At 34.6% G+C, this 27,499-nt stretch overlaps 3 protein-coding genes across 7 annotated transcripts in view; 1 reads left to right on the top strand and 2 right to left on the bottom strand.

Moving 5' to 3' along the window:
* LOC108262961 (mitochondrial calcium uniporter dominant negative subunit beta) overlaps positions 1-9,836 on the top strand; it is a 50,370-nt gene extending 40,534 nt beyond the window's left edge. For both annotated transcript variants that reach the window (XM_053679860.1, XM_053679861.1), the window contains exons 5-8: positions 7,471-7,631; positions 8,132-8,335; positions 9,360-9,476; positions 9,600-9,836. In XM_053679860.1, coding sequence (XP_053535835.1) covers positions 7,471-7,631; positions 8,132-8,335; positions 9,360-9,476; positions 9,600-9,692 — 575 coding nt within the window. In that variant the 3' untranslated portion in view covers positions 9,693-9,836. The remainder of the gene's footprint in view (positions 1-7,470; positions 7,632-8,131; positions 8,336-9,359; positions 9,477-9,599) is intronic.
* On the bottom strand, positions 41-26,316 carry LOC108261848 (caspase-6). 4 transcript variants are annotated; one of them, XM_053679865.1, is made up of 7 exons: positions 3,526-3,586; positions 3,139-3,183; positions 1,667-1,801; positions 1,305-1,381; positions 1,035-1,210; positions 744-888; positions 41-395 (listed from the first exon to the last, which is right to left on the bottom strand). In XM_053679865.1, exons 2-7 carry the CDS (start codon positions 3,165-3,167, stop codon positions 166-168), a joined length of 792 nt encoding a protein of 263 aa, XP_053535840.1. In that variant the 5' UTR covers positions 3,168-3,183; positions 3,526-3,586; the 3' UTR covers positions 41-165. The 4 variants fall into 4 exon arrangements, with proteins under 4 accessions (XP_053535840.1, XP_053535839.1, XP_053535838.1 ...); XM_053679864.1 differs by lacking the exons at positions 1,305-1,381; positions 1,667-1,801; positions 3,139-3,183; positions 3,526-3,586 and adding exons at positions 15,441-15,517; positions 15,803-15,937; positions 18,207-18,251; positions 26,292-26,316 and having other exon boundaries at positions 42-395; XM_053679863.1 differs by lacking the exons at positions 1,305-1,381; positions 1,667-1,801; positions 3,139-3,183; positions 3,526-3,586 and adding exons at positions 15,441-15,517; positions 15,803-15,937; positions 18,207-18,251; positions 18,595-18,647 and having other exon boundaries at positions 42-395.
* Positions 22,060-26,738, bottom strand: LOC108262968 (caspase-6). The gene is made up of 7 exons (XM_053679862.1): positions 26,684-26,738; positions 26,292-26,336; positions 23,661-23,804; positions 23,320-23,396; positions 23,050-23,225; positions 22,760-22,904; positions 22,060-22,411 (listed from the first exon to the last, which is right to left on the bottom strand). The coding sequence occupies exons 2-7, from the start codon at positions 26,318-26,320 to the stop codon at positions 22,182-22,184; spliced, it is 801 nt and encodes a 266-aa protein (XP_053535837.1). The 5' UTR covers positions 26,321-26,336; positions 26,684-26,738; the 3' UTR covers positions 22,060-22,181.
* Positions 26,739-27,499: the final 761 nt, after the last annotated feature.

Below are 27,499 nucleotides of genomic sequence, written 5' to 3'. Positions count from 1 at the left end.
TATATATATATATATATATATATATATATATATATATATATATATATATATATATATATAACATTTTGATACCTTCCTTGTAAAATGTTAGGGGAAAATAAGACCAATAATGTTTATTTATCATTAAGTGAGTAATGGTGAAAAGTAATGTACTGTGTGGGTGCTTTACTCTTTCTTGGACCTAAAGTAGAGTCTTTTCGTCAGCATGGAGGTGAAGCAGGGCATCTGTTTTTTATTCCGGAAATCCTGACCGTCTGCGGTACGTCGGGAAACCTTCAGGTTGACCAGTGTTAGGAGCTCAGTGAACTCCATAGTTGAGCCATACTGTTGCACCGTTTCACACAAATCCTGAATGTAGAATGTTCCAGACTCGATGAGGCGAAAGGAAACGAATCCTATTCAGAAAAAGACATTGAAATCAGTGTATAAATGTGATCAGCCAATGAATCTATATGATCAAAACATTACAAACAAGGCTATGTATAAATAAACTGAGCTTACATAGAATTTACAAGTTTTAAACAGTACCTTTGGTTCTTTATTTTAAGGGTACCTACATTGAGCCTTCATAACACATTGATATTCATTTCATATATCTTTTATTATAGCTGGAGTTCTTCATTATATCCCACACTTTGTTCTGAGAAAAATGGCAAGGAAACATTTCGGAGCTAAAAGAGTCAATCAAATTATATGACTCACTTAAAAGAGCCAGAATTCCCATCTTTTTTTTTCATACTCACCCTCTGCTACAGAGTAACACATGAGGAAATCTGCCCCTGCTGGGATGGTGTAGATGTTAGCTGCTTCCTCCACCTCTTCCTCATCATCACTGTCCCCTGCCATCATGCCGGTCACAGCATCTTCATATTTGTCACCAGCACACGCCTGTAGGTTCAGGCATACAGTATGTACGTGTACATCTCTATAGTTATATCTGTAGATTCCTACATGTAATGAAATGACTGATCTGTTACTGGTTTACTGAACTGTATTAAAGGAACTGTAGAGTTGTTAAATGACATCACAGTCACCTGGAAGATGAAGATCTTGGGCTTCCCTACAAGGCTCTTGCACTGATCTCCTCTGAAGTAATCTGTTATTTCCTTAATCTTAATCTTATCATCCTTGGCATAAATTTGCCCTTCTTCCCCATGAGTTAGGAAAATGCAGACGAAGCAGTCGGCATCCTTGTGGTTGGCTGCGGCAGCTGTAGTTTAAAAAGTTTACAATGTTGACACTGTACAACACAATTTACAGTAAACAAATCAGTTCTCAAAAACATTGAATTTCGAAGGTTGTACCTTTACGTATTTCCTTTAGCACCTCTGCCTTACTTTTGTCATTGTGACAATTCACTTCAAACCCTAAGTCTTGAAATCTGAAATAAAATATTGAAAGTAGCAAAAGTTGTAAGAAAGTAATTTTATGTACAGTAGTTTAAGATTTACAGATATAGTATTTGTTAAAGGCAGCCAGGACATGCAGTTTAAAATATTTAATAGAAAACCTAATAGATTTTGTGGGATTTGTACACAGAAAAAAACTGATATCTAGTCAGTATATCAGAATTAGCAGAGACTTACAGGACGACTGAAATGATATCTAGTCAGTATTGCTTTTTCTAAAAATGATCCTATTTGTTTGAATGTTTGTGAGTGTGCACCTTTCTGTGAGCTTGTCTCTGTCTTTATTTGTGCCGCGGCGTTCCTTTAAACCGTGAAAATTTTCATGGTTGAAGATGAGTGCCATGCCTCGCCTCTTGTGGTCCATCTTGTACTCCATTGGTGAATCAGTTTTACTGGCAATCAAAAGCACATAATATACTTTTTTAAATGTAAGACTCAGAAGGATTTACAGTACTGTGCAAGTACAAGTTTTAGGCACATTCAAGGAGATGCTGTAGAGCAAAGATGCCTTCAAAATACTGCAATTAAATATTTCAACATTTTTAAAAAATGCTGTAAAGAGCAGTAAACATTAGTAAATTAAACAAAGTCAATATTTGGTTTGACAAAAAAATAAAATAAAATAGTAGTCTTTGGTAGAACTAGTGCAGTTTTATAAGGAAATGAGCTGTAAGTTTTATTGAGCATCTTGCAGAACCAGACACGGTTCTTCTGGAGACTTTGACTTCTTCTTATTATTTTTGCAGCAAAGCCCAGCAGCCTTCATTATGTTTTTTTGTCTGAAAAGTGTCTCTTACATAATACTCTGCTTTCTTTACTTAGATACAAACATTTTTCTGTAACATTTAATTTTGTGCTGGAAAACTAATGTTCGGGAATATAAAATGTTTTTTCTACTGACTCGATAATGTAGAAGTCATAAAATAAAAAAATCTATAACAAAGTTTGTACTAAAAAAAAATGGGGTGCCTAAACTTTTCGCACAGTACTGTACATCTAACTCTGACACAAGAGCTAAAAACTAGTTTGATGCAGCATCAGAAAATGTTATCAAAAAGAAAACATATGTAATCAAAAACTTTTTGTAAAATCAAAAAGTTATAAAATGCTCAAAAATAATTCAGTTAAACATTTCTATATAAACAAAAATACTATAAAGAGCAGTAAACATTAATAAATTAAACTGTCACACTTCTTTTGCTGCATGAAAACCCATCAGCCTTCATTATGTTGTTTTTTGTTTTGAAAAGTGGTCTCTTACATATATATTGCTTTCTTTCCTGACATACAAACATTTTACAAACATACAATAATTTTTTTTTTTGTTGGAAAGGCAATGTTTTGAAATATAACCTGTTTTATGCTGACTTAATAATGCAGAAGTCATAAAATAAACATCTGTAACAATTTTTTTTTTTTTTTTTTTTTTTTTTTTTACCAAAAATAAGGGTGCCTAAGGCTTTTGCACAGTATTGTATATGTAAACGAAAATCATGTATATAATCACATTCACCACAGTAGCCCAGACAATAGCCTAATCATACTTGTACATAATATTTTGTAGGCAAGTGTACATCTAGTGTCTAGTTGGAGAGGTACAATTAGAGAAGTATTACACACACACACACACACACACACACACACACACACACACACACACACACACACACACACACATAAAAATACTTAAAATACATAAAAATACTCTCTTTTTTTAACGTAGTTTTACCTTTTACTTTGCGCACCTGTCCCAGACATTTTCTCTCTTCAGGTACTTTAAACAGAATGAATGGGAGAGAACAAGTCAGATGACAAATGCAAATATGTTATCTGAGATGGTATCCACGTACTGTAACTGCTCTTTTTTTCAACAATCCACTTCTGAAACAAGTTTTAAGGTGGAAATATTTTTTGTTTGTGTGGAGCAAGTAAATGTATCATGTACCATGTTACTGAACACTTATTGAAACATTTCTAACATTTAAGTTAACATATATTTATTACATTAGAAATGAAATGGAATATATACAGTACAAAAATGTACAAACTTTTTGATGAATGTGAAAATGAAGACTAGACAAAGATAAAAAAGGGGAAGAAATGGATGGAAACTTACCCGAAGCCTGTCACTAAACAAATGAACTATGGGGTGGAGTTCTTGCGTACATAATGCACGGCTTACGTCACAAACATTTCCCAGTCAACATGAAAGTATTTATTTACTACAGGCATAGCACCACCTACTGAACAAATTCATCAACAAATAAATGTCTTACTAATCCCACTAATTACTCACCGAACATATAAAGAGAGAACTGTGTAAAAAATGAATAAGGATTGCTAGGGTCTCCTTTACTTTGTGCACCAATCCTGGACATTCACCCACTAATAACTCACTAATAATAACTGTATTAAACACAGCTTATTTAAAAATGGTAAAAGAGGTAGTTTTACCTTTAACTAATTATTAGTAACTCGGTCAGTTCTTGATAATATTTTCACTCTGTATAATTCTTTTTAGAGTGAATTAATTTCACTGTTACATTGGCAATTTGTTTGCCTGAGCAAACATTTCTTTTAATTTGGATGAAATGAAAACAATGATTCAGTATTTAAATATGAAACCTTAACACAAGCCAATAAATTCAAAGGTACTAAATTAAACATCACAGTCAAGTCTGCAATAAATTCAATTCTTTAGGGAACCAGTTGGAATCCATAGAGTTTATACTTCTCACAAGTTACAAAGAAATATATTCGCAGGTGTAATGATTTATGAAAATAAAAGACAAAATGTAAAAAAATGTATAAAAATGATAAATTATGGGAAAACCTGAAGTGACTAATATCAGAGAGTAAATAAGAACGATAGTGAAATCAGGAACATGATAAGAATATACAGGAAATTTTCATTTCACTCTGTATTTCAAGATACCTTGCGCTTTGGTCCACCAGTAAATATCAGTGTCATTTCACCAATAAGGATTATAAATAATACATATTTCTTAAAACTACCAGATTTTTCTTTTAAACCATTGAATTCTGTGAGCTGTTGTATGTAAGTAAAAATGAAAGTTATTTGCATACAAGCTTTGGTGTGATGTAACTGTAGTAAATCATTAATGATTTAATGATGACTTTTCACTTCTAACTGATAAGAACTGATAACAGATAAGATCTGTGTGTGTGTGTGTGTGTGTGTGTGTGTGTGTGTGTGTGTGTGTGTGTGTGTGTGTGTGCGTGTGCGCGTGCGTGTGTGCAGTGTATGCTCAGAAACCTTCATCACAGTACAAAAAGCATCATCACAGTACAAGTGAAAATGAAACTAATTGGGGATGATATTAATAGTTTTTTCTTTTATTCTATTTTTTATTCATGAAGAAGCATATCCTGTATAAAATAAGATGAACAGTGAAGATTCTTCTTTCTCCTGATTAATTTGCCACAAAAGTTTCCCTTTTGGTCCATTCAGTCTTGCCCGTTCAAATTTAAAATAATTTCATTATGCAAACTCAACCTTTGCAAACCATTCCTAGGATTTAAAGAATATGGCCGATGTCTGCCCATGAGTTATTGTGAGGCGGATTCACACAAAACTTGAAAGGCGTATTCAGGACTAGATTCTGAGGCTGTCTGCTAAGGTTGGGGTGTGGGCATCCTTATCAGCTATGTTAAGTTCAAGTGCCTTTATCTCAGGAACTGTAAGATGGATTGAGTTGAAACATGTTAGCAGCAGCCTGAGATACCATAGCAATCACCTGGCAGTACCCCAGAAACACACCAGGAAGTTGCTCAAGCTGTGCAATCTGTGCATTTTCTTTAGGAAGTGCACTTTTCTAGTTATTCTTTTTTCTTCTCTTCCAAAATTCTGTCCACTAATTAATCCCGCAGTTTTTGAGATGTTGAAACGTAATCAATGTCATATTGTTCGGTCTGGTCATGGAAATGGATATTTATATACAGCTTTTTGAAAGGGCATTCCATGTAGCAACCATTCAAAAATGAGTGGGGGAATGTTTTGGATGATCATGCAGTCGAACAGTAGGTGCTACAGACATGAGACTTGTAGTCACTATGTAGTATCACTATGTAGTGTCACTATATAGTAGTCCATGCTTCTACTCGGGAGATAAGCCCGATTGGCTTAATGGTGGTGCTATAAGTTCTCAAGAACTGTGAGATTTTGTTGACTCAGTGATTAATTCTAAAACAGTTTACAATTCTGAACATTTATCTCCTTCCACTGAAATTTTGAGTTCATTTTCATAATATGGAAAGCCTTCTGTAAATAAGTCCTAGGATTTTTGTATACCTGATCAACTTAGAACTTTTATCATGTAATAGCATTTTACAACTTAAAAACAATGAGGTATAATTTCATATATCATTCACTTTACTTGACACACATAATGGTTTATGGTTCTTAAGAAATAGGTCATTACAAGTTACGAAGGTTGTGTAGTACAGTGTGTGGCATTAACATGAATAGTCACACTTGTATTGCAACAGTATTATAAGTGTCACAGTTCGAGGTTGAGCCAGAAGCAGGTGCAGATAATGACATTTATTTGAAGCAACGTACCGAGACACAAAGACACTAAGACAACTTCACTAAACACACTGTGGCAAGAAACAAACACCAAGACATAAAGAACGTGAGTCTTAAACACTACTTGTTAGAATACTGTGGCAAACCGAAACATAGACTAACAAGATCAGGAAACATGGAACACAGGGGTCTAAGACAACGAAAGACAAGCTTATGGTGCCGACAAGGACTATATATACACATGAGTGCTCATTAACCAAAACATGAATCAGGTGCAGGTGGTCATGTGACAACTAGAGCAGTGCAGTGGTTGATGGGAAGTGGAGTCCAGAGTTTCCCGATACGTGACAATAAGTTATCAAAGAATAACATAACACATTAGAGTTTTCTGAAGTATAAGTAGAGTTTACGACTTAACTTACAAAGATTTATACACACAATTATAATGAATTATAATGATTAATGAATATAAATACCAAAATTACGTATATAATATCAATTATGTATATAAAATGACAACCTCTTACAGGAAATTCTCTTTTATTTACTCTGGATGTCAAAAGACTTTAATCTTTGATTCACCAGCAAATCGTATAAATGTGAATCAGCGTCTTTAGCTGTGGCTGTAAAACAAACCCTAAGAAACTTTATTACAGTACAAGAGAAAATGAAAGCAATTACTAGCTTTGCAACACAAACCTATGAACATAGGATTGACAGATCTAATCCTGAACATGTTGAACAACATTCATTAATGATTACAATTAATTGTCTATAATTAGAACATAATGAAAGAATGTTTAAATATACAGGTTTGCAGTAGTCAGATGTAATGTAACTAAGGATAATGTCTATCTGATCACAGTCCATTATTAGCTTTTTATACCAGTCAACGCTGTTGAATTCTCAAATCTAATTTTCTATAAAAGTAGCTGTAACTGATTTAGTGGGTCAATATTGTAATTCTCTTAAGTGTTGTCAGAATTAGATATATCATTAATATAAATATATATATATATATATATATATATATATATATATATATATATATATATATATATATATATATATATATATATATATATATATATGTATATATAACATTTTGATACCTTCCTTGTAAAATGTTAGGGGAAAAAACACTAATAAGACCAATAATGTTTATTTATCATTAAGTGAGTAATGGTGAAAAGTAATGTACTGAGTGGGTGAGACTTTCAAGTAAATGACTTACAATTGGAGACTGATACAGGTGTGGGAATTAGCAAAGGCTAACATTGGAAAACAAAATCCTGAATAGAAGGTTAGATAATTTAGCAATTTTAAATAAAATCTGTTATGAGTACCCTTACCAGCTATGTACCTTTAACCAGGAATGAAGGTTTAATTCTGCTTTGTCTCTCTCTCTGTGTGTGTGTGTGTGTGTGTGTGTGTGTGTGTGTGTGTGTGTGTGTGTGTGTGTGTGTGTGTGTGTGTGTGTGTGTGTGTGTGTGTTTGTGTGTATGTGTGTAGAGTCAGTGCCAAGTGAGGCAGTGACGAGCGTGACAGATATGAAGGACATGGTGCACATGTTACACACGGCGCTGAACCTGCCTAAGCATCACCTGATAAAGGAAAGGCAGCTACGGCAGAAACTGGACATTCTGAAACAAGAACTCATGCCTCTAGAGCAGGTTATATTCTTATTCTATACTTATTGCCAACTTCATTGACAGCCCACATCCATTTTACAGGTCTCCAAAATTACATAAATTATAAATGGCTTTTAAATGAAGTGATAATGTATTTTGTATATGCTGTCCCATTGATGCCAAAACCATAGAACCTTATTTAGTTTAAAGTTTGATCTGTGTTTCACTGGGAAATGTTTTCCTGTCTACTAAAAACCCTGCATATTTTTTCCCACCCCAGGAAAGTACAGCCAGTTCTGCTTTCGCTGGTTATGATGGCTGTGGCATCACTGCGAGTAAAACTCGCTCGTGTCTGCACGCTTTTTATTTGTTCCCCAGCTGGTTTATTCATAAATCATAAATAATCACAATGCCATCAAATATCTTGTGCAGCTAAGATGTTTCATGCACGCGGTAATGGTTATAGCTAAAGTTTCGTGTCGAGTTTGCAGCACATTATTTGTTTGTACACCTGTAATAAATGATATTTGTGTGTGTTTTAGATGAAGACTCATCTTGTCATGAGAGCTGAGCACAGGTCTTCGCGTGCTCTCTGGACTGGCTTGGCTCTGCTCTCGGTGCAGGGTGGAGCTCTGGCCTGGCTCACATGGTGGGTTTACTCCTGGGACATCATGGAGCCTGTCACCTACTTCATCACCCTCTCCACCAGCATGGGGGTCTACGCCTACTACGTTCTCACCAAGCAGGTACACATGCCAACCATCAGAACTTTCTGTTTCAGGGTCATGAATAAATGACAGGATTGTGACTTGGGTGAAGAACTTAAACCTGATATTGTACAGTACAGTCTCACCGGTCACTTTAATAGGCACACCTGTAACCCTATTCATTCATTCCATCAGCCAATCATGTTGAAGCAACAGTATGCACAAAATCACTCAGATACTCAGACATCAGAATGCACAATTGTTATAACCTGGTCTTGTCCAATCTTCTGCTGTCCAGGTTTGATATTTTGTGTGTTCTGAGATGCTTTTCTGCTCCCCACGGTTGTAAAGAATGTTACCTTGAGTTACCATATCCTTCCTGTCCCTTAAAACAGGGCCATTCCCCCCTGACCACCAAAGTCACTGAGATCACATTCCCCCCCATTCTGATGTTTATGAATGAATGTGCAGGGGTACAAGTGTTCCTATTAAAGTGGCCAGAGTTTTTATTCGAAGTACCTCAACACAACACACTGCCTGCAGACTATAATGTAATATGGTGCTTTTTATGCACTTTCACGGCATAAGTAGTAAAGACTAAAATGCTAATGTTTATTTTGATCGGTATTTAAAATGTGTGACGGAATAAAATCTTGTAATCATAATTAGACTCGTTAATTATGTGTCAAGCAATAAGAATCATGCTTTTAACACCAATGTCTAACATTAGCTAACTTCACCTAAGCTCACTACTGGCACAGTCTTTTATGAATAATGAATTGATGGAGCCAAATATAGTGTCGCAGATTATAAATAAAAATCTTCTGTACACAGTTGTTCAAGGGATAAATGTTGGATAATGGATAAATGAGTCAGTTATTAAACTATACGGAATTGTGATCTTTCTGACCTACATAGAGAAGACAGATACAGAGGGTTAGAGTCAGGGTCAGGGGTAACCTGGAGCTAGGTCTTATGTAATGTACATGTACAAAGCATAAATTTTAGCTATTTTAATTAATGATGATGATTAAAATGTATGATGTGGGATTCTCTCCAACAGGACTATGTTTACCCAGATGCAAAAGACAGGCAGTTCCTTCATTATTTCTACAAAGGCGTCAAAAAACAGAAGTTCAGCGTGGAGAGATATAACGCACTCAAAGACGAGCTGGCTTCGGTACGTTGTTTTTTTTCTTATTATTTTTTTTATGAAAGATCTCGTATTAGCCGTTTTCATTTTCCTAGTTTTTCTAATCAGTAATTTGTCACTGTCTTCCTTTCATGCTCTTTTATCGTACAGGTAGAGGACGACTTGAGACGTTTGCGGAACCCAAATCGACTCCAACTGCCCGTGGAACAACCCGAGCCCAACAGTCATGCTGCACTTCCATAAACATTATACCCTAATAATGGTGTTATTTATAATACTGTTTACAGATATCATTTCATGGCCTACTTTTAGAAAACACCACATTTATTGCAATAATGTGCATTATTTGGAACAACCAGAGATTGAAATAAAAACACTTATACTGGAGTTTGCATCCTTCGAGCATACTTTTTGTCACTTTTGTCACATATAATTTACATTGACTGGTGAACTGTGCTTTGTTGTAAGTACAGTGCCTTACATAAGTATTTGTCCATATTTTGTAGTGTTACAACTTCAATTAAAATGGACTTAATGAGGATTGTGTCATGAATCTAGACAAAATATTTCATAAATACACACTCACTGGTCGCTTTTTAGAAACACTGTACAAAACAGCCTCAAGTCTTCATGGCATGGGTTCCACAAGGTGTGTATTGGAGCAACTTTGATCAATGGAATATTTACCTGAAATGATTATTAAATAGTACTTCATCTAAAGTCAAACAAAACGAATAGTCAAATATACAGTCGAATGTATAATGTTGTTATGTTGTAGAAAATAATGACTTATTTACAGAGATGCTTCGAGCATCTAATTGTTATTTGCTGGTTTTGCACAGCAGAGGTCTCTCTCTCTCTCTCTCTCTCGCTCTCTCGCTCTCTCTCGCTCTTTTTCATGCAAGGTCTGTGCTTTTATGATAAGTTTATCATTCACACTCACTCACAAACACATCTGAGGATATTTCACAAACTGCTCCAGTCTGCTTCCCTATAGGTGATAACGGTACGGTTACATTTTACAAATATTAATGATGCACACTTTAATTCAAAGCGACTTTGTGAGGAGAAACAATCCATTTAAAGCATGTATAAAACTGACCTTCCGGTAACTAGAGCAACCTTAACTGCTAAGTCATTTTTACCACTTCCACGTTTTTAGAGGGTTTGTTACTGTCCATTTAAACAAAATTATATTTGTAATAACACATTTCTTCTGTGTCCCAAACGGAGCTGCTGCCCGCTCTCCACGTCGGTAAACAAAATGTTGATCATGTGACAGATCACCTTGGTTATGCTTTGTTTTTGAACAGTCCACTTTACAGGCTAAAACGAAAGTCCAAAAACCACATATAGACTGCCAGCAACCTGTTTGGTGACTCAGGAACCAGTCATTTATCAAGTTGCAAAGGTTATATTTAACTTCTCCCTTCTCCCTCTGCTTTCACATTCAGTTTATGGCTGTTTATTTTTAGCATATAATCTATAAACATTTAATAACAAATTTATGTTATAGATTAAGCATATCACATTGCTTAGAGAGAAGCATTGGCTGACACATTGTTGAGCTGTAAATGTTTCATGTAAAAAAAAAAATAATTAAATCGCATATCGTCACTCAAATTGGCCATTGAGGATGATATTCATAGTTTTTTATTTTTTAATTTTATTCTATTTTTTATTTTTGAACAAGCATATCTTGTGTAAAATTAGATGAACAGTGAAGATTCTTCTTTCTCCTGATTAATTTGCCACAAAAGTTTCCCTTTTGGTCCATTCAGTCTTGCCCATTCAAATTTAAAATAATTTCATTATGCGAACTCAACCTTTGCAAACCATTCCTAGGATTTAAAGAATATGGCGGATGCCTACCCATGAGTCATTATGAGGCGGAGCTTAATTTACTCCTACAGCTATAACACGATGGATTCACACAAAACTTGAAAGGCGTATTCAGGACTAGATTCTGAGGCTGTCTGCTAAGGTTGGGGTGTGGGCATCCTTATCAGCTATGTTAAGTTCAAGTGCCTTTATCTCAGGAACTGTAAGATGGATTTAGTTGAAACATCCTAGCAGCAGCCTGAGATACCATAGCAATCACCTGGCAGTACCCCAGAAACACACCAGGAAGTTGCTCAAGCTGTGCAATCTGTGCATTTTCTTTAGGAAGTGCACTTTTCTAGTTAATCTTTTTTTTTCTCTTCCAAAATTCTGTCCACTAATTAATCCCACAGTTTTTGAGATGTTGAAACGTAATCAATGTCATATTGTTTGGTCTGGTCATGGAAATGGGTATTTGTATACAGCTTTTTGAAAGGGCATTCCATGTAGCAACCATTCAAAAATGAGTGGGGGAATGTTTTGGATCGTCATGCAGGCCAACAGTTGGTGCTACAGACATGAAACTATGTAGTATTCTATGTTGTACTCCCTGCTTCTATTCTGGCAAGAGAGATGAACCTGATTGGCTTAATGTTGGTGCTATAGGTTCTCAAGAACTGTGAGATTTTGTTGACTCAGTCAGTGATTAATTCTGAAACCATTTACAATTCTGAACATTTATCTCCTTCCACAGAAACTTTGAGTTCATTTTCATAATATGGAAAACCTTTTGTGAATAATTCCTAGGTATACCTGATAAACTTAGAACTTCCATCCATCCATCCATCTTCTATACCGCTTATCCTTCCTTCAGGGTCACGGGGAACCTGGAGTCTATCCCAGGGAGCATTGGGCACAAGGCAGGGTACAACCTGGACAGGGTGCCAATCCATTGCAGGGCACAGTCACATACACATTCACACACCCATTCATACACTACGGACACTTTGGACATGCCAATCAACCTACCAGTCTTCGGGCATGGGGAGAACATGCAAACTCCGCACGCCACCATGGGAATCGAACCCCCGACCCTGGAGGTGTGAGACGAACGTGCTAACCACATAAGAAATATGTCATTACAAGTAACAAATGTTGTGTAGTACAGTGTGTGGCATTAGAATGAATAGTTACACTTGCATTACAACTGATGTTATTCCTTGATATCTTATAACAAACACGTTAGAGTTTTCTGATGTATAAGTAGAGTTTAAGACTTAACTTACAAAAGATTTATACACACAATTATAATGATTAATGAATATAAATACCAAAATTATGTATATAATATAAATTATGTATATAAAATGACAACCTCTTACAGGAAATTCTCTTTTTTTACTCTGGATGTCAAAAGACTTTAATCTTTGATTCACCAGCAAATCGTATAAATGTGTAAAACAAACCCTAAGAAACTTTATTACAGTACAAGAGAAAATGAAAGCAATTACTTGCTTTGCAAAATCTATGAACATAGGATTGACAGATCTAATCCTGAACATGTTGAACAACATTCATTAATGATTACAATTAATTGTCTATAATTAGAAAATAATGAAAGTTTAAAAAAAATGTTTAAATATACAGGTTTGCAGTAGTCAGATGTAATTAGATTACTAAGGATAATGTCTATCTTAATCACAGTGCATTATTAGCTTTTTATACCAGTCAACGCTGTTGAATTCTCAAATCTAATTTTCTATAAAAGTAGCTGTAACTGATTTAGTGGGTCAATATTGTAATTCTCTTAAGTGTTGTCAGAATTAGATATATCATAAATAATATATATATATATATATATATATATATATATATATATATATATATATATATATATATATATATATATATATATATATATATATATATATATATATATATATATATATATATATATATATATATATATATATAATTTTGATATCTTCCTTGTAAAATGTTAGGGGAAAAAACACTAATAAGACCAATAATGTTTATTTATCATTAAGTGAGTAATGGTGAAAAGTAATGTACTGTGTGGGTGCTTTACTATTTCTTGGACCCAAAGTAGACTTTTTTAGTCAGCATGGAGGTGAAGCAGGGCATTTGTTTTTTATTCTTAAAATTCTGACCACTTGCAGTACGTCGGGAAACCTTCAGGTTGACCAGTGTTAGTAGCTCGGTGAACTCCATAGTTGAGCCATACTGTTGCACCGTTTCACACAAATCCTGAATGTAGAATGATCCAGAATTTATATCACGGAATGAATAGAATCCTATTCAGAGAAAAAAAATTAAATTAGTGTTTAAATGTAACCAGCCAATAAATCTATATGATATAAACTGAAAATAGATGATATAAATAATATACACATTTCTACATAGAAAAGAGAATTGTTGCAACTGCTGTACTTTTAAGGAGTACTGCTGAACTTTTAAGGAAATAAAAATGATTCATTAAGGTGATATGAACGTTTTAAATAAGAGAAATGGTAGAAGTTGTGTATTACAGTGTGTGTGATGTGGTTGGATGCATGTAGAGGCTTATTAAAGGATCCAAAGGCAAACAAAGAGCAATAATCAAAACTTTATACAGGCAAAGGGTCAGGTGAAACCTAGACACTAGGATATAATGCAGACTGTATCTGTATGTGTATCTCTTAGTGCTTCACAAATCCATATCTGTATCTGTATATTGGAAAGGGTTTTCATTATTTTTTCTTTTTTTTGAAAGATAGACCCTTTTGTTTTATCACAAGGTAAAAATGTCAGCGGTGTCAGTATATTCTAGGTCTGACAGTTCCTCAAACTTAGCTACATCGCTCAAGTTCAAAATTGGTCTCAACTAAACATGAGCGCAGGACTGTTTTTAAAAAAAAAAATCCTGCTAATGTAGTTATTATTTTTCCTGTGATTTTTTCTAGCAAATTTCGCTGGTTCTATTTTCTAAAATATAAACAGACTAGTAGCCTTATTGAAATCACTGTGACCCTGACTAGGCAGTTACTAAGGGCGAATGAATCAACATTGTTCATGTTTCTTTGTCCCATGAGCTTCATATCTGACTGCTTGCTCATGCCCACATGTCTCAACCTGATGTCCTGTTAACCTTTCTGGCAGTTTTACTAAATAAACACATAGTACACCTTCAGATGTGTCCATTTAAACACATACCGGTAGTCTGATCATTTTGAATAATTTATTCATATTCAGTTACATCCCTACTAGGCCCAAGGTAAATAAGCGTCAGTAATGTCACTGTTGAACGGCTGCCTTTTATACAGTATAGTGAATGTGTGTTTATGAACAGTTGAAACACATACATATTTTTAATCAGGTGTAGTGATCGTGTGAGCGGTTATGTCACACGGTTTATAGTCCTTAATTGAGCTGAGGAACATGAGCGTTCACAAATTTGCTTCATAATAATTGATTTAAATATAACTGGACTAGCACCACGTTGGTTCATCCAATCTGATGGTGTTATATAAGGTAGATGTAGTAACTACACTTCTTTCAATAGATAAGATGTGTGGGATTCACACTTTTCATTCATCTCTTTCATACTCACCCTCTGCTACAGAGTAACACATGAGGAAGTCTGCCCCTGCTGGGATGGTGTAGATGTTAGCTGCTTCCTCCACCTCTTCCTCATCATCACTGTCCCCTGCCATCATGCCGGTCACAGCATCTTCATATTTGTCACCAGCACACGCCTGTAGGTTCAGGCATACAGTATGTACGTGTACATCTCTATAATTATATCTGTAGTTTCCTACATGTAATGAAATGACTGATCTGTTACTGGTTTACTGAACTGTATTAAAGGAACTGTAGAGTTGTTAAATGGCATCACAGTCACCTGGAAGATGAAGATCTTGGGCTTCCCTACAAGGCTATTGCACTGATCTCCTCTGAAGTAATCTGTTATTTCCTTAATCTTAATCTTATCATCATAGGCATTAATTTTCCCTTCTTCCCCATGAGTTAGGAAAATGCAGACGAAGCAGTCAGCATCTGCGTGGTTGGCTGCGGCAGCTGTAGTTTAAAAAGTTAATAATGTGACACTGTACAACACAATTTACAGTAAACAAATCAGTTCTCAAAACCACTGAATTTCGAAGGTTGTACCTTTGCGTATTTCCTTTAGCACCTCTGCCTTACTTTTGTCATTGTGACAATTCACTTCAAACCCTAAGCCTTGAAATCTGAAATAAAATATTGAAAGTAGCAAAAGTTGTAAGAAAGTAATTTTATGTACAGTAGTTTGATCTTTACAGCTATAGTATTTGTTAAAGGCAGCCAGGACATGCAGTTTAAAATATTTAATAGAAAAAAAAATAGATTTTGTGGGATTTGTACACAGAAAAAAACTGATATCTAGTCAGTATATCAGAATTAGCAGAGACTTACAGGACGACTGAAATGATATCTAGTCAGTATTGCTTTTTCTAAAAATGATCCTATTTGTTTGAATGTTTGTGAGTGTGCACCTTTCTGTGAGCTTGTCTCTGTCTTTATTTGTGCCGCGGCGTTCCTTTAAACCGTGAAAATTTTCATGGTTGAAGATGAGTGCCATGCCTCGCCTCTTGTGGTCCATCTTGTACTCCATTGGTGAATCAGTTTTACTGGCAATCAAAAGCACATAATATACTTTTTTAAATGTAAGACTCAGAAGGATTTACAGTACTGTGCAAGTAGAAGTTTTAGGCACATTCAAGGAGATACTGTAGAGCAAAGATGCCTTCAAAATACTGCAATTAAATATTTTGACATTTTTTAAAAATGCTGTAAAGAGCAGTAAACATTAGTAAATTAAACAAAGTCAATATTTGGTTTGACAAAAAAATAAAATAAAATAGTAGTCTTTGGTAGAACTAGTGCAGTTTTATAAGGAAATGAGCTGTAAGTTTTATTGAGCATCTTGCAGAACCAGACACGGTTCTTCTGGAGACTTTGACTTCTTATTATTATTTTTGCAGCAAAGCCCAGCAGCCTTCATTATGTTTTTTTGTCTGAAAAGTGTCTCTTACATAATACTCTGCTTTCTTTACTTACATACAAACATTTTTCTGTAACATTTAATTTTGTGCTGGAAAACTAATGTTCGGGAATATAAAATGTTTTTTCTACTGACTCGATAATGTAGAAGTCATAAAATAAAAAAATCTATAACAAAGTTTGTACTAAAAAAAAATGGGGTGCCTAAACTTTTCGCACAGTATTGTACATCTAACTCTGACACAAGAGCTAAAAACTAGTTTGATGCAGCATCAGAAAATGTTATCAAAAAGAAAACATATGTAATCAAAAACTTTTTGTAAAATCAAAAAGTTATAAAATGCTAAAAACATCATAGACAGCAACAGATTCTTGGACACTAGCAGCAGTTATAAATGTTTGATCAAGGTGAAATCTACAGTTTAGTTCCTCTGCCCTCTTTTAGATGTTGACACTGTCTCATACAGCTGAAGGAAGTTGAGGCCAAAAACACAAGAGAAACATATTATAATGTTTATTCCTTCATTCCTTCATTCATCAGTAACCGGTTTATACCGGTCCCGGTTGTGGTGGAGCTTGAGCGAACGCTGAATGTGAAGCATGAACACACTCTGCACTAGACAACATCAGCGAATTGTAGGGCACCACACACACACACACACACACACACACACACACACGTTTAGTTCCTAAATGTAGTGTAATAGGACAGAATAGTTAGCAACCCATAAATGAATCAGTTTAGAAAATTGAGATGATAATGATGAACACGAATGGAAGATAAAAACTTCCAGCAACTTCCTGCATCAGTGTCAAAATTTACTCTCACAGCCTTATTAATTTCCTTACATATTATGACACAGACATCTTCATTTAAAAATAACCTTCTGTCACCACTATAAGCTCCAGTTATGTTTTCACTGTTACAAATAAATGTTTTGCTATGTACATCTGCACTGCTTTCCCCCCATTTTCTCTAGCTTAGACAAAAGTCTTTAAATGTACATTAAAATATAAGCTTATACAATATTGTGCAGATGTCTTAGGCCAGGTGTGTCCAATGTTATCCACAAAGGGCCGGTGTGGGTGTAGGTTTTCATTCCAATCAAGCAGGAGCCACACCTGATTCCACCTGATTAATCAGGTGACCCTGGCTTTCAGTAGACTCAGGTGTGGCTTCTGCTTGATTGGAATGAAAACCTGCACCCACACCAGCCCTTTCCGGATAAGATTGGACACCTCTGTCTTAGGAACATGCAAATAAATGCTGTAAAGCAAAGACACCTCAAAAATAATTCAGTTAAACATTTCTATATAAACAAAAATACTATAAAGAGCAGTAAACATTAATAAATTAAACTGTCACACTTCTTTTGCTGCATGAAAACCCATCAGCCTTCATTATGTTGTTTTTTGTTTTGAAAAGTGGTCTCTTACATATATATTGCTTTCTTTCCTGACATACAAACATTTTACAAACATACAATAATTTTTTTTTTGTTTTAAAGGCAATGTTTTGAAATATAACCTGTTTTATGCTGACTTAATAATGCAGAAGTCATAAAATAAACATCTGTAACAATTTTTTTTTTTTTTTTTTTTTTTTTACCAAAAATGAGGGTGCCTAAGGCTTTTGCACAGTATTGTATATGTAAACGAAAATCATGTATATAATCACATTCACCACAGTAGCCCAGACAATAGCCTAATCATACTTGTACATAATATTTTGTAGGCAAGTGTACATCTAGTGTCTAGTTGGAGAGGTACAATTAGAGAAGTATTACACACACACACACACACACACACACACACACACACACACACACACACACACACACACATAAAAATACTTAAAATACATAAAAATACTCTCTTTTTTTAACGTAGTTTTACCTTTTACTTTGCGCACCTGTCCCAGACATTTTCTCTCTTCAGGTACTTTAAACAGAATGAATGGGAGAGAACAAGTCAGATGACAAATGCAAATATGTTATCTGAGATGGTATCCACGTACTGTAACTGCTCTTTTTTTCAACAATCCACTTCTGAAACAAGTTTTAAGGTGGAAATATTTTTTGTTTGTGTGGAGCAAGTAAATGTATCATGTACCATGTTACTGAACACTTATTGAAACATTTCTAACATTTAAGTTAACATATATTTATTACATTAGAAATGAAATGGAATATATACAGTACAAAAATGTACAAACTTTTTGATGAATGTGAAAATGAAGACTAGACAAAGATAAAAAAAGGGGATGAAATGGATGGAAACTTACCCGAAGCCTGTCACTAAACAAATGAACTATGGGGTGGAGTTCCTGCGTACATAATGCACGGCTTACGTCACAAACATTTCCCAGTCAACATGAAAGTATTTATTTACTACAGGCATAGCACCACCTACTGAACAAATTCATCAACAAATAAATGTCTTACTAATCCCACTAATTACTCACCGAACATATAAAGAGAGAACTGTGTAAAAAATGAATAAGGATTGCTAGGGTCTCCTTTACTTTGTGCACCAATCCTGGACATTCACCCACTAATAACTCACTAATAATAACTGTATTAAACACAGCTTATTTAAAAATGGTAAAAGAGGTAGTTTTACCTTTAACTAATTATTAGTAACTCCGTCAGTTCTTGATAATATTTTCACTCTGTATAATTCTTTTTGGAGTGAATTAATTTCACTGTTACATTGGCAATTTGTTTGCCTGAGCAAACATTTCTTTTAATTTGGATGAAATGAAAACAATGATTCAGTATTTAAATATGAAACCTTAACACAAGCCAATAAATTCAAAGGTACTAAATTAAACATCACAGTCAAGTCTGCAATAAATTCAATTCTTTAGGGAACCAGTTGGAATCCATAGAGTTTATACTTCTCACAAGTTACAAAGAAATATATTCGCAGGTGTAATGATTTATGAAAATAAAAGACAAAATGTAAAAAAATGTATAAAAATGATAAATTATGGGAAAACCTGAAGTGACTAATATCAGAGAGTAAATAAGAACGATAGTGAAATCAGGAACATGATAAGAATATACAGGAAATTTTCATTTCACTCTGTATTTCAAGATACCTTGTGCTTTGGTCCACCAGTAAATATCAGTGTCATTTCACCAATAAGGATTATAAATAATACATATTTCTTAAAACTACCAGATTTTTCTTTTAAACCATTGAATTCTGTGAGCTGTTGTATGTAAGTAAAAATGAAAGTTATTTGCATACAAGCTTTGGTGTGATGTAACTGTAGTAAATCATTAATGATTTAATGATGACTTTTCACTTCTAACTGATAAGAACTGATAACAGATAAGATCTGTGTGTGTGTGTGTGTGTGTGTGTGTGTGTGTGTGTGTGTGTGTGTGTGTGTGTGTGTGTGTGTGTGTGTGCGCGTGCGTGTGTGCAGTGTATGCTCAGAAACCTTTGCATCATCACAGTACAAGTGAAAATGAAACTAATTGGGGATGATATTAATAGTTTTTTCTTTTATTCTATTTTTTATTCATGAAGAAGCATATCCTGTATAAAATAAGATGAACAGTGAAGATTCTTCTTTCTCCTGATTAATTTGCCACAAAAGTTTCCCTTTTGGTCCATTCAGTCTTGCCCGTTCAAATTTAAAATAATTTCATTATGCAAACTCAACCTTTGCAAACCATTCCTAGGATTTAAAGAATATGGCCGATGTCTGCCCATGAGTTATTGTGAGGCGGATTCACACAAAACTTGAAAGGCATATTCAGGACTAGATTCTGAGGCTGTCTGCTAAGGTTGGGGTGTGGGCATCCTTATCAGCTATGTTAAGTTCAAGTGCCTTTATCTCAGGAACTGTAAGATGGATTGAGTTGAAACATGTTAGCAGCAGCCTGAGATACCATAGCAATCACCTGGCAGTACCCCAGAAACACACCAGGAAGTTGCTCAAGCTGTGCAATCTGTGCATTTTCTTTAGGAAGTGCACTTTTCTAGTTATTCTTTTTTCTTCTCTTCCAAAATTCTGTCCACTAATTAATCCCGCAGTTTTTGAGATGTTGAAACGTAATCAATTTCATATTGTTCGGTCTGGTCATGGAAATGGATATTTATATACAGCTTTTTGAAAGGGCATTCCATGTAGCAACCATTCAAAAATGAGTGGGGGAATGTTTTGGATGATCATGCAGTCGAACAGTAGGTGCTACAGACATGAGACTTGTAGTCACTATGTAGTATCACTATGTAGTGTCACTATATAGTAGTCCATGCTTCTACTCGGGAGATAAGCCCGATTGGCTTAATGGTGGTGCTATAAGTTCTCAAGAACTGTGAGATTTTGTTGACTCAGTGATTAATTCTAAAACAGTTTACAATTCTGAACATTTATCTCCTTCCACTGAAATTTTGAGTTCATTTTCATAATATGGAAAGCCTTCTGTAAATAAGTCCTAGGATTTTTGTATACCTGATCAACTTAGAACTTTTATCATGTAATAGCATTTTACAACTTAAAAACAATGAGGTATAATTTCATATATCATTCACTTTACTTGACACACATAATGGTTTATGGTTCTTAAGAAATAGGTCATTACAAGTTACGAAGGTTGTGTAGTACAGTGTGTGGCATTAACATGAATAGTCACACTTGTATTGCAACAGTATTATAAGTGTCACAGTTCGAGGTTGAGCCAGAAGCAGGTGCAGATAATGACATTTATTTGAAGCAATGTACCGAGAGACAAAGACACTAAGACAACTTCACTAAACACACTGTGGCAAGAAACAAACACCAAGACATAAACAACGTGAGTCTTAAACACTACTTGTAAGAATACTGTGGCAAACCGAAACATAGACTAACAAGATCAGGAAACATGGAACACAGGGGTCTAAGACAACAAAAGACAAGCTTATGGTGCCGACAAGGACTATATATACACATCAGTGCTCATTAACCAAAACATGAATCAGGTGCAGGTGGTCATGTGACAACTAGAGCAGTGCAGTGGTTGATGGGAAGTGGAGTCCAGAGTTTCCCGATACGTGACAATAAGTTATCAAAGAATAACATAACACATTAGAGTTTTTTGAAGTATAAGTAGAGTTTACGACTTAACTTACAAAGATTTATACACACAATTATAATGAATTATAATGATTAATGAATATAAATACCAAAATTACATATATAATATAAATTATGTATATAAAATGACAACCTCTTACAGGAAATTCTCTTTTATTTACTCTGGATGTCAAAAGACTTTAATCTTTGATTCACCAGCAAATCGTATAAATGTGAATCAGCGTCTTTAGCTGTGGCTGTAAAACAAACCCTAAGAAAGTTTATTACAGTACAAGAGAAAATGAAAGCAATTACTAGCTTTGCAACACAAACCTATGAACATAGGATTGACAGATCTAATCCTGAACATGTTGAACAACATTCATTAATGATTACAATTAATTGTCTATAATTAGAACATAATGAAAGAATGTTTAAATATACAGGTTTGCAGTAGTCAGATGTAATGTAACTAAGGATAATGTCTATCTGATCACAGTGCATTATTAGCTTTTTATACCAGTCAACGCTGTTGAATTCTCAAATCTAATTTTCTATAAAAGTAGCTGTGACTGATTTAGTGGGTCAATATTGTAATTCTCTTAAGTGTTGTCAGAATTAGATATATCATAAATATATATATATATATATATATATATATATATATATATATATATATATATATATATATAACATTTTGATACCTTCCTTGTAAAATGTTAGGGGAAAATAAGACCAATAATGTTTATTTATCATTAAGTGAGTAATGGTGAAAAGTAATGTACTGTGTGGGTGCTTTACTCTTTCTTGGACCTAAAGTAGAGTCTTTTCGTCAGCATGGAGGTGAAGCAGGGCATCTGTTTTTTATTCCGGAAATCCTGACCGTCTGCGGTACGTCGGGAAACCTTCAGGTTGACCAGTGTTAGGAGCTCAGTGAACTCCATAGTTGAGCCATACTGTTGCACCGTTTCACACAAATCCTGAATGTAGAATGTTCCAGACTCGATGAGGCGAAAGGAAACGAATCCTATTCAGAAAAAGACATTGAAATCAGTGTATAAATGTGATCAGCCAATGAATCTATATGATCAAAACATTACAAACAAGGCTATGTATAAATAAACTGAGCTTACATAGAATTTACAAGTTTTAAACAGCACCTTTGGTTCTTTATTTTAAGGGTACCTACATTGAGCCTTCATAACACATTGATATTCATTTCATATATCTTTTATTATAGCTGGAGTTCTTCATTATATCCCACACTTTGTTCTGAGAAAAATGGCAAGGAAACATTTCGGAGCTAAAAGAGTCAATCAAATTATATGACTCACTTAAAAGAGCCAGAATTCCCATCTTTTTTTTTCATACTCACCTTCTGCTACAGAGTAACACATGAGGAAATCTGCCCCTGCTGGGATGGTGTAGATGTTAGCTGCTTCCTCCACCTGTTCCTCATCATCACTGTCCCCTGCCATCATGCCGGTCACAGCAACTTCACGTTTTTTACCAGCGCACGCCTGTAGGTTCAGGCATACAGTATGTAGTGTACATCTCTATAATTATATCTGTAGTTTCCTACATGTAATGAAATGACTGATCTGTTACTGGTTTACTGAACTGTATTAAAGGAACTCTAGAGTTGTTAAATGGCATCACAGTCACCTGGAAGATGAAGATCTTGGGCTTCCCTACAAGGCTCTTGCACTGATCTCCTCTGAAGTAATCTGTTATTTCCTTAATCTTAATCTTATCATCATAGGCATTAATTTTCCCTTCTTCCCCATGAGTTAGGAAAATGCAGACGAAGCAGTCGGCATCCTTGTGGTTGGCTGCGGCAGCTGTAGTTTAAAAAGTTTACAATGTTGACACTGTACAACACAATTTACAGTAAACAAATCAGTTCTCAAAACCACTGAATTTCGAAGGTTGTACCTTTACGTATTTCCTTTAGCACCTCTGCCTTACTTTTGTCATTGTGACAATTCACTTCAAACCCTAAGCCTTGAAATCTGAAATAAAATATTGAAAGTAGCAAAAGTTATAAGAAAGTAATTTTATGTACAGTAGTTTTTTATAGGCAGCCAGGACATGTATTTTTAAATATTTAATAGAAAAAAAAAAAGATTTTGTGGGATTTGTACACAGAAAAAAACTGATATCTAGTCAGTATATCAGAATTAGCAGAGACTTACAGGACGACTGAAATGATATCTAGTCAGTATTGCTTTTTCTAAGAAATTTTCATATTTATTTGAATGTTTGTGAGTGTGCACCTTTCTTTGAGGTTGTCTCTGTCTATATTTGTGCCGCAGCGTTTTGTTAATTTTTTTTCGTTTTTAAAATTTTCATGGTTGAAGATGAGTGCCATGCCTCGCCTCTTGTGGTCCATCTTGTACTCCATTGGTGAATCAGTTTTACTGGCAATCAAAAGCACATAATATACTTTTTTAAATGTAAGACTCAGAAGGATTTACAGTACTGTGCAAGTGCAAGTTTTAGGCACATTCAATGCTGTAGAGCAAAGATGCCTTCAAAATAATGACATTAAATATTTCTAAAAAAAAAAATTAAAATACTGTAAATAGCAGTAAACATTAGTAAATGAAACAAAGTCAATATTTGGTGTGAAAAAAAAATAGTATTCTGTGGTACAGTTAGTGCAGTTTTATAAGGAAATGAGTTGTAAGTTTTATTGAGAATCTTGCAGAACCAGACACGGTTCTTCTGGAGACTTTGACTGTCGCACTCGCTTCTTATTTTTGCAGCAAAACCCAGCAGCCTTCATTATGTTTTTTTGTCTGAAAAGTGTCTGTTACATAATATGCTTCTTTCTTTACTGACATACAAACATTTTTCTGTAACATTTAATTTTTTGCTGGAAAAGTAGTGTTTGGGAATCTAAAATGTTTTTTGTACTGACTCGATAATGTAGAAGTCATAAAATAAAAAAAATCTATAACAAAGTTTGTGCTAAAAAAAAAAATGGGGTGCCTAAACTTTTCGCACAGTACTGTACATGTAACTCTGACACAAGAACTAAAAACTAGTTTGATGCAGCATCAGACTTCAAGGGAAGTTTAATTGTTCATTTCACCAGACGGAATAAATCTAGTAAAAATATAATGTTTAAGGTGCTAAAAAAGTTATAAATTTTAAAAACATCGTAGACAGCAACAGATTCTTGGACACTAGCAGCAGTTATAAATGTTTGATCAAGGTGAAATCTACAGTTTAGTTCCTCTGCCCTCTTTTAGATGTTGACACTGTCTCATACAGCTGAAGGAAGTTGAGGCCAAAAACACAAGAGAAACATATTATAATGTTTATTCCTTCATTCCTTCATTCATCAGTAACCGGTTTATACCGGTCCCGGTTGTGGTGGAGCTTGAGCGAACGCTGAATGTGAGCGTGAACACACTCTGCACTAGACAACATCAGCGAATTGTAGGGCACCACACACACACACACACACACACACACACACACACACACACACACACACACACACACACACACACACGTTTAGTTCCTAAATGTAGTGTAATAGGACAGAATAGTTAGCAACCCATAAATGAATGAGTTTAGAAAATTGAGATGGTAATGATGAACACGAATGGAAGATAAAAACTTCCAGCAACTTCCTGCATCAGTGTCAAAATTTACTCTCACAGCCTTATTAATTTCCTTACATATTATGACACAGACATCTTCATTTAAAAATAACCTTCTGTCACCACTATAAGCTCCAGTTATGTTTTCACTGTTACAAATAAATGTTTTGCTATGTACATCTGCACTGCTTTCCCCCCATTTTCTCTAGCTTAGACAAAAGTCTTTAAATGTACATTAAAATATAGGCTTATACAATATTGTGCAGATGTCTTAGGCCAGGTGTGTCCAATGTTATCCACAAAGGGCCGGTGTGGGTGTAGGTTTTCATTCCAATCAAGCAGGAGCCACACCTGATTCCACCTGATTAATCAGGTGACCCTGGCTTTCAGTAGACTCAGGTGTGGCTTCTGCTTGATTGGAATGAAAACCTGCACCCACACCGGCCCTTTCCGGATAAGATTGGACACCTCTGTCTTAGGAACATGCAAATAAATGCTGTAAAGCAAAGACACCCTCAAAAATAATTCAGTTAAACATTTCTATATAAACAAAAATACTATAAAGAGCAGTAAAAATGAATATATTAAACAAAGTCACTTCTTTTGCTGCATGAAAACCCATCAGCCTTCATTATGTTGTTTTTTGTTTTGTTTTTTGTCTGAAAAGTGGTCTCTTACATACAGTATCTCACAAAAGTGAGTACACCCCTCACATTTTTGTAAATATTTGATAAAATCAAACTATTGACACTTTGGGCCCAATTTGTACATTTTCACTTAGGGGTGTACTCACTTTTGTTGCCAGCGGATTAGACATTAATGGCTGTGTGTTGAGTTATTTTGAGGGGACAGCACATTTACACTGTTACACAAGCTGTACACTCACTACTTTACATTGTAGCAAAGTGTCATTTCTTCAGTGTTGTCACATGAAAAGGTATAATCAAATATTTACAAAAATGTGAGGGGTGTACTCACTTTTGTGAGATACTGTATATATTGCTTTCTTTACTGACATAAAAACATTTTACAAACCTACAATTTAATTTTTTTGTTGGAAGTATATGTTGAAATATAAATTGTTTTATGCTGACTTAATCAAATTCACCATTATCCCAGACAATAGCCTACTCACACTTGTACATACTATTTTGTAGGAAAGTGTAAATCTGGTGCCTAGTTGGAGAGGTACAATTAGAGAAGTATTACACACACACACACACACACACACACACACACACACACACACACACACACACACACAAAAATAGTTTTAAAAAAACGTAGTTTTACCTTTTACTTTGCGCACCTGTCCCAGACATTTTCTCTCTTCAGGTACTTTAAACAGAATGAATGGGAGAGAACAAGTCAGATGACAAATATGTTATCAAATATGTTATCTGAGATGGTATCCACGTACTGTAACTGCTCTTTTTTTCAACAATCCACTTCTGAAACAAGTTTTAAGGTAGAAATATTTTTTGTTTGTGTGGAGCAAATATCTGTATCATGTACCATGTTACTGAACACTTATTGAAACATTTCTAACATTTAAGTTAACATATATTTATTACATTAGAAATGAAATGGAATATATACAGTACAAAAATGTACAAACTTTTGATGAATGTGAAAATGAAGACAAGACAAAGATAAAAAAGGGGAAGAAATGGATGGAAACTTACTTGAAGCCTGTCACTAAACAAATGAACTATGGGGTGGAGTTCCTGCGTACATAATGCACGGCTTACATCACAAACATTTCCCAGTCAACATGAAAGTATTTATTTACTACAGGCATAGCACCACCTACTGAACAAATTCATCAACAAATAAATGTCTTACTAATCCCACTAATTACTCACCGAACATATAAAGAGAGAACTGTGTAAAAAATGAATAAGGATTGCTAGGGTCTCCTTTACTTTGTGCACCAATCCTGGACATTCACCCACTAATAACTCCCTAATAATAACTGTATTAAACACAGCTTATTTAAAAATGGTAAAAGAGGTAGTTTTACCTTTAACTAATTATTAGTAACTCCGTCAGTTCTTGATAATATTTTCACTCTGTATAATTCTTTTTGGAGTGAATTAATTTCACTGTTACATTGGCAATTTGTTTGCCTGAGCAAACATTTCTTTTAATTTGGATGAAATGAAAACAATGATTCAGTATTTAAATATGAAACCTTAACACAAGCCAATAAATTCAAAGGTACTAAATTAAACATCACAGTCAAGTCTGCAATAAATTCAATTCTTTAGGGAACCAGTTGGAATCCATAGAGTTTATACTTCTCACAAGTTACAAAGAAATATATTCGCAGGTGTAATGATTTATGAAAATAAAAGACAAAATGTAAAAAAATGTATAAAAATGATAAATTATGGGAAAACCTGAAGTGACTAATATCAGAGAGTAAATAAGAACGATAGTGAAATCAGGCACATGATAAGAATATACATGAAAATTTCATTTCACTCTGTATTTCAAGA

Source organism: Ictalurus punctatus, chromosome 3, assembly GCF_001660625.3.
Source record: "Ictalurus punctatus breed USDA103 chromosome 3, Coco_2.0, whole genome shotgun sequence".
In the NCBI taxonomy this organism is placed as follows: domain Eukaryota; kingdom Metazoa; phylum Chordata; class Actinopteri; order Siluriformes; family Ictaluridae; genus Ictalurus; species Ictalurus punctatus.
Note: the sequence above shows the minus strand (reverse complement) of the source record. Positions and strands in the feature narration are given on the sequence as shown.

Bases quoted from the DNA above. Each gene is read 5' to 3' on its own strand.
- LOC108261848 (XM_053679864.1), bottom strand. From the start codon at position 18,235: ATGTCTGGGACAGGTGCGCAAAGTAAAAG. The intron at 15,938-18,206 runs GTAAAACTACGT...TTTGATTGCCAG, and splicing joins ACAGGTGCGCAAAGTAAAAG to TAAAACTGATTCACCAATGG. The intron at 15,518-15,802 runs GTGCACACTCAC...ATTTTATTTCAG, and splicing joins AGAGACAAGCTCACAGAAAG to ATTTCAAGGCTTAGGGTTTG.
- LOC108262968 (XM_053679862.1), bottom strand. From the start codon at position 26,320: ATGTCTGGGACAGGTGCGCAAAGTAAAAG. The intron at 23,805-26,291 runs GTAAAACTACGT...TTTGATTGCCAG, and splicing joins ACAGGTGCGCAAAGTAAAAG to TAAAACTGATTCACCAATGG. The intron at 22,905-23,049 runs GTGACTGTGATG...CTGAACCTACAG, and splicing joins CCAAGATCTTCATCTTCCAG to GCGTGCGCTGGTAAAAAACG.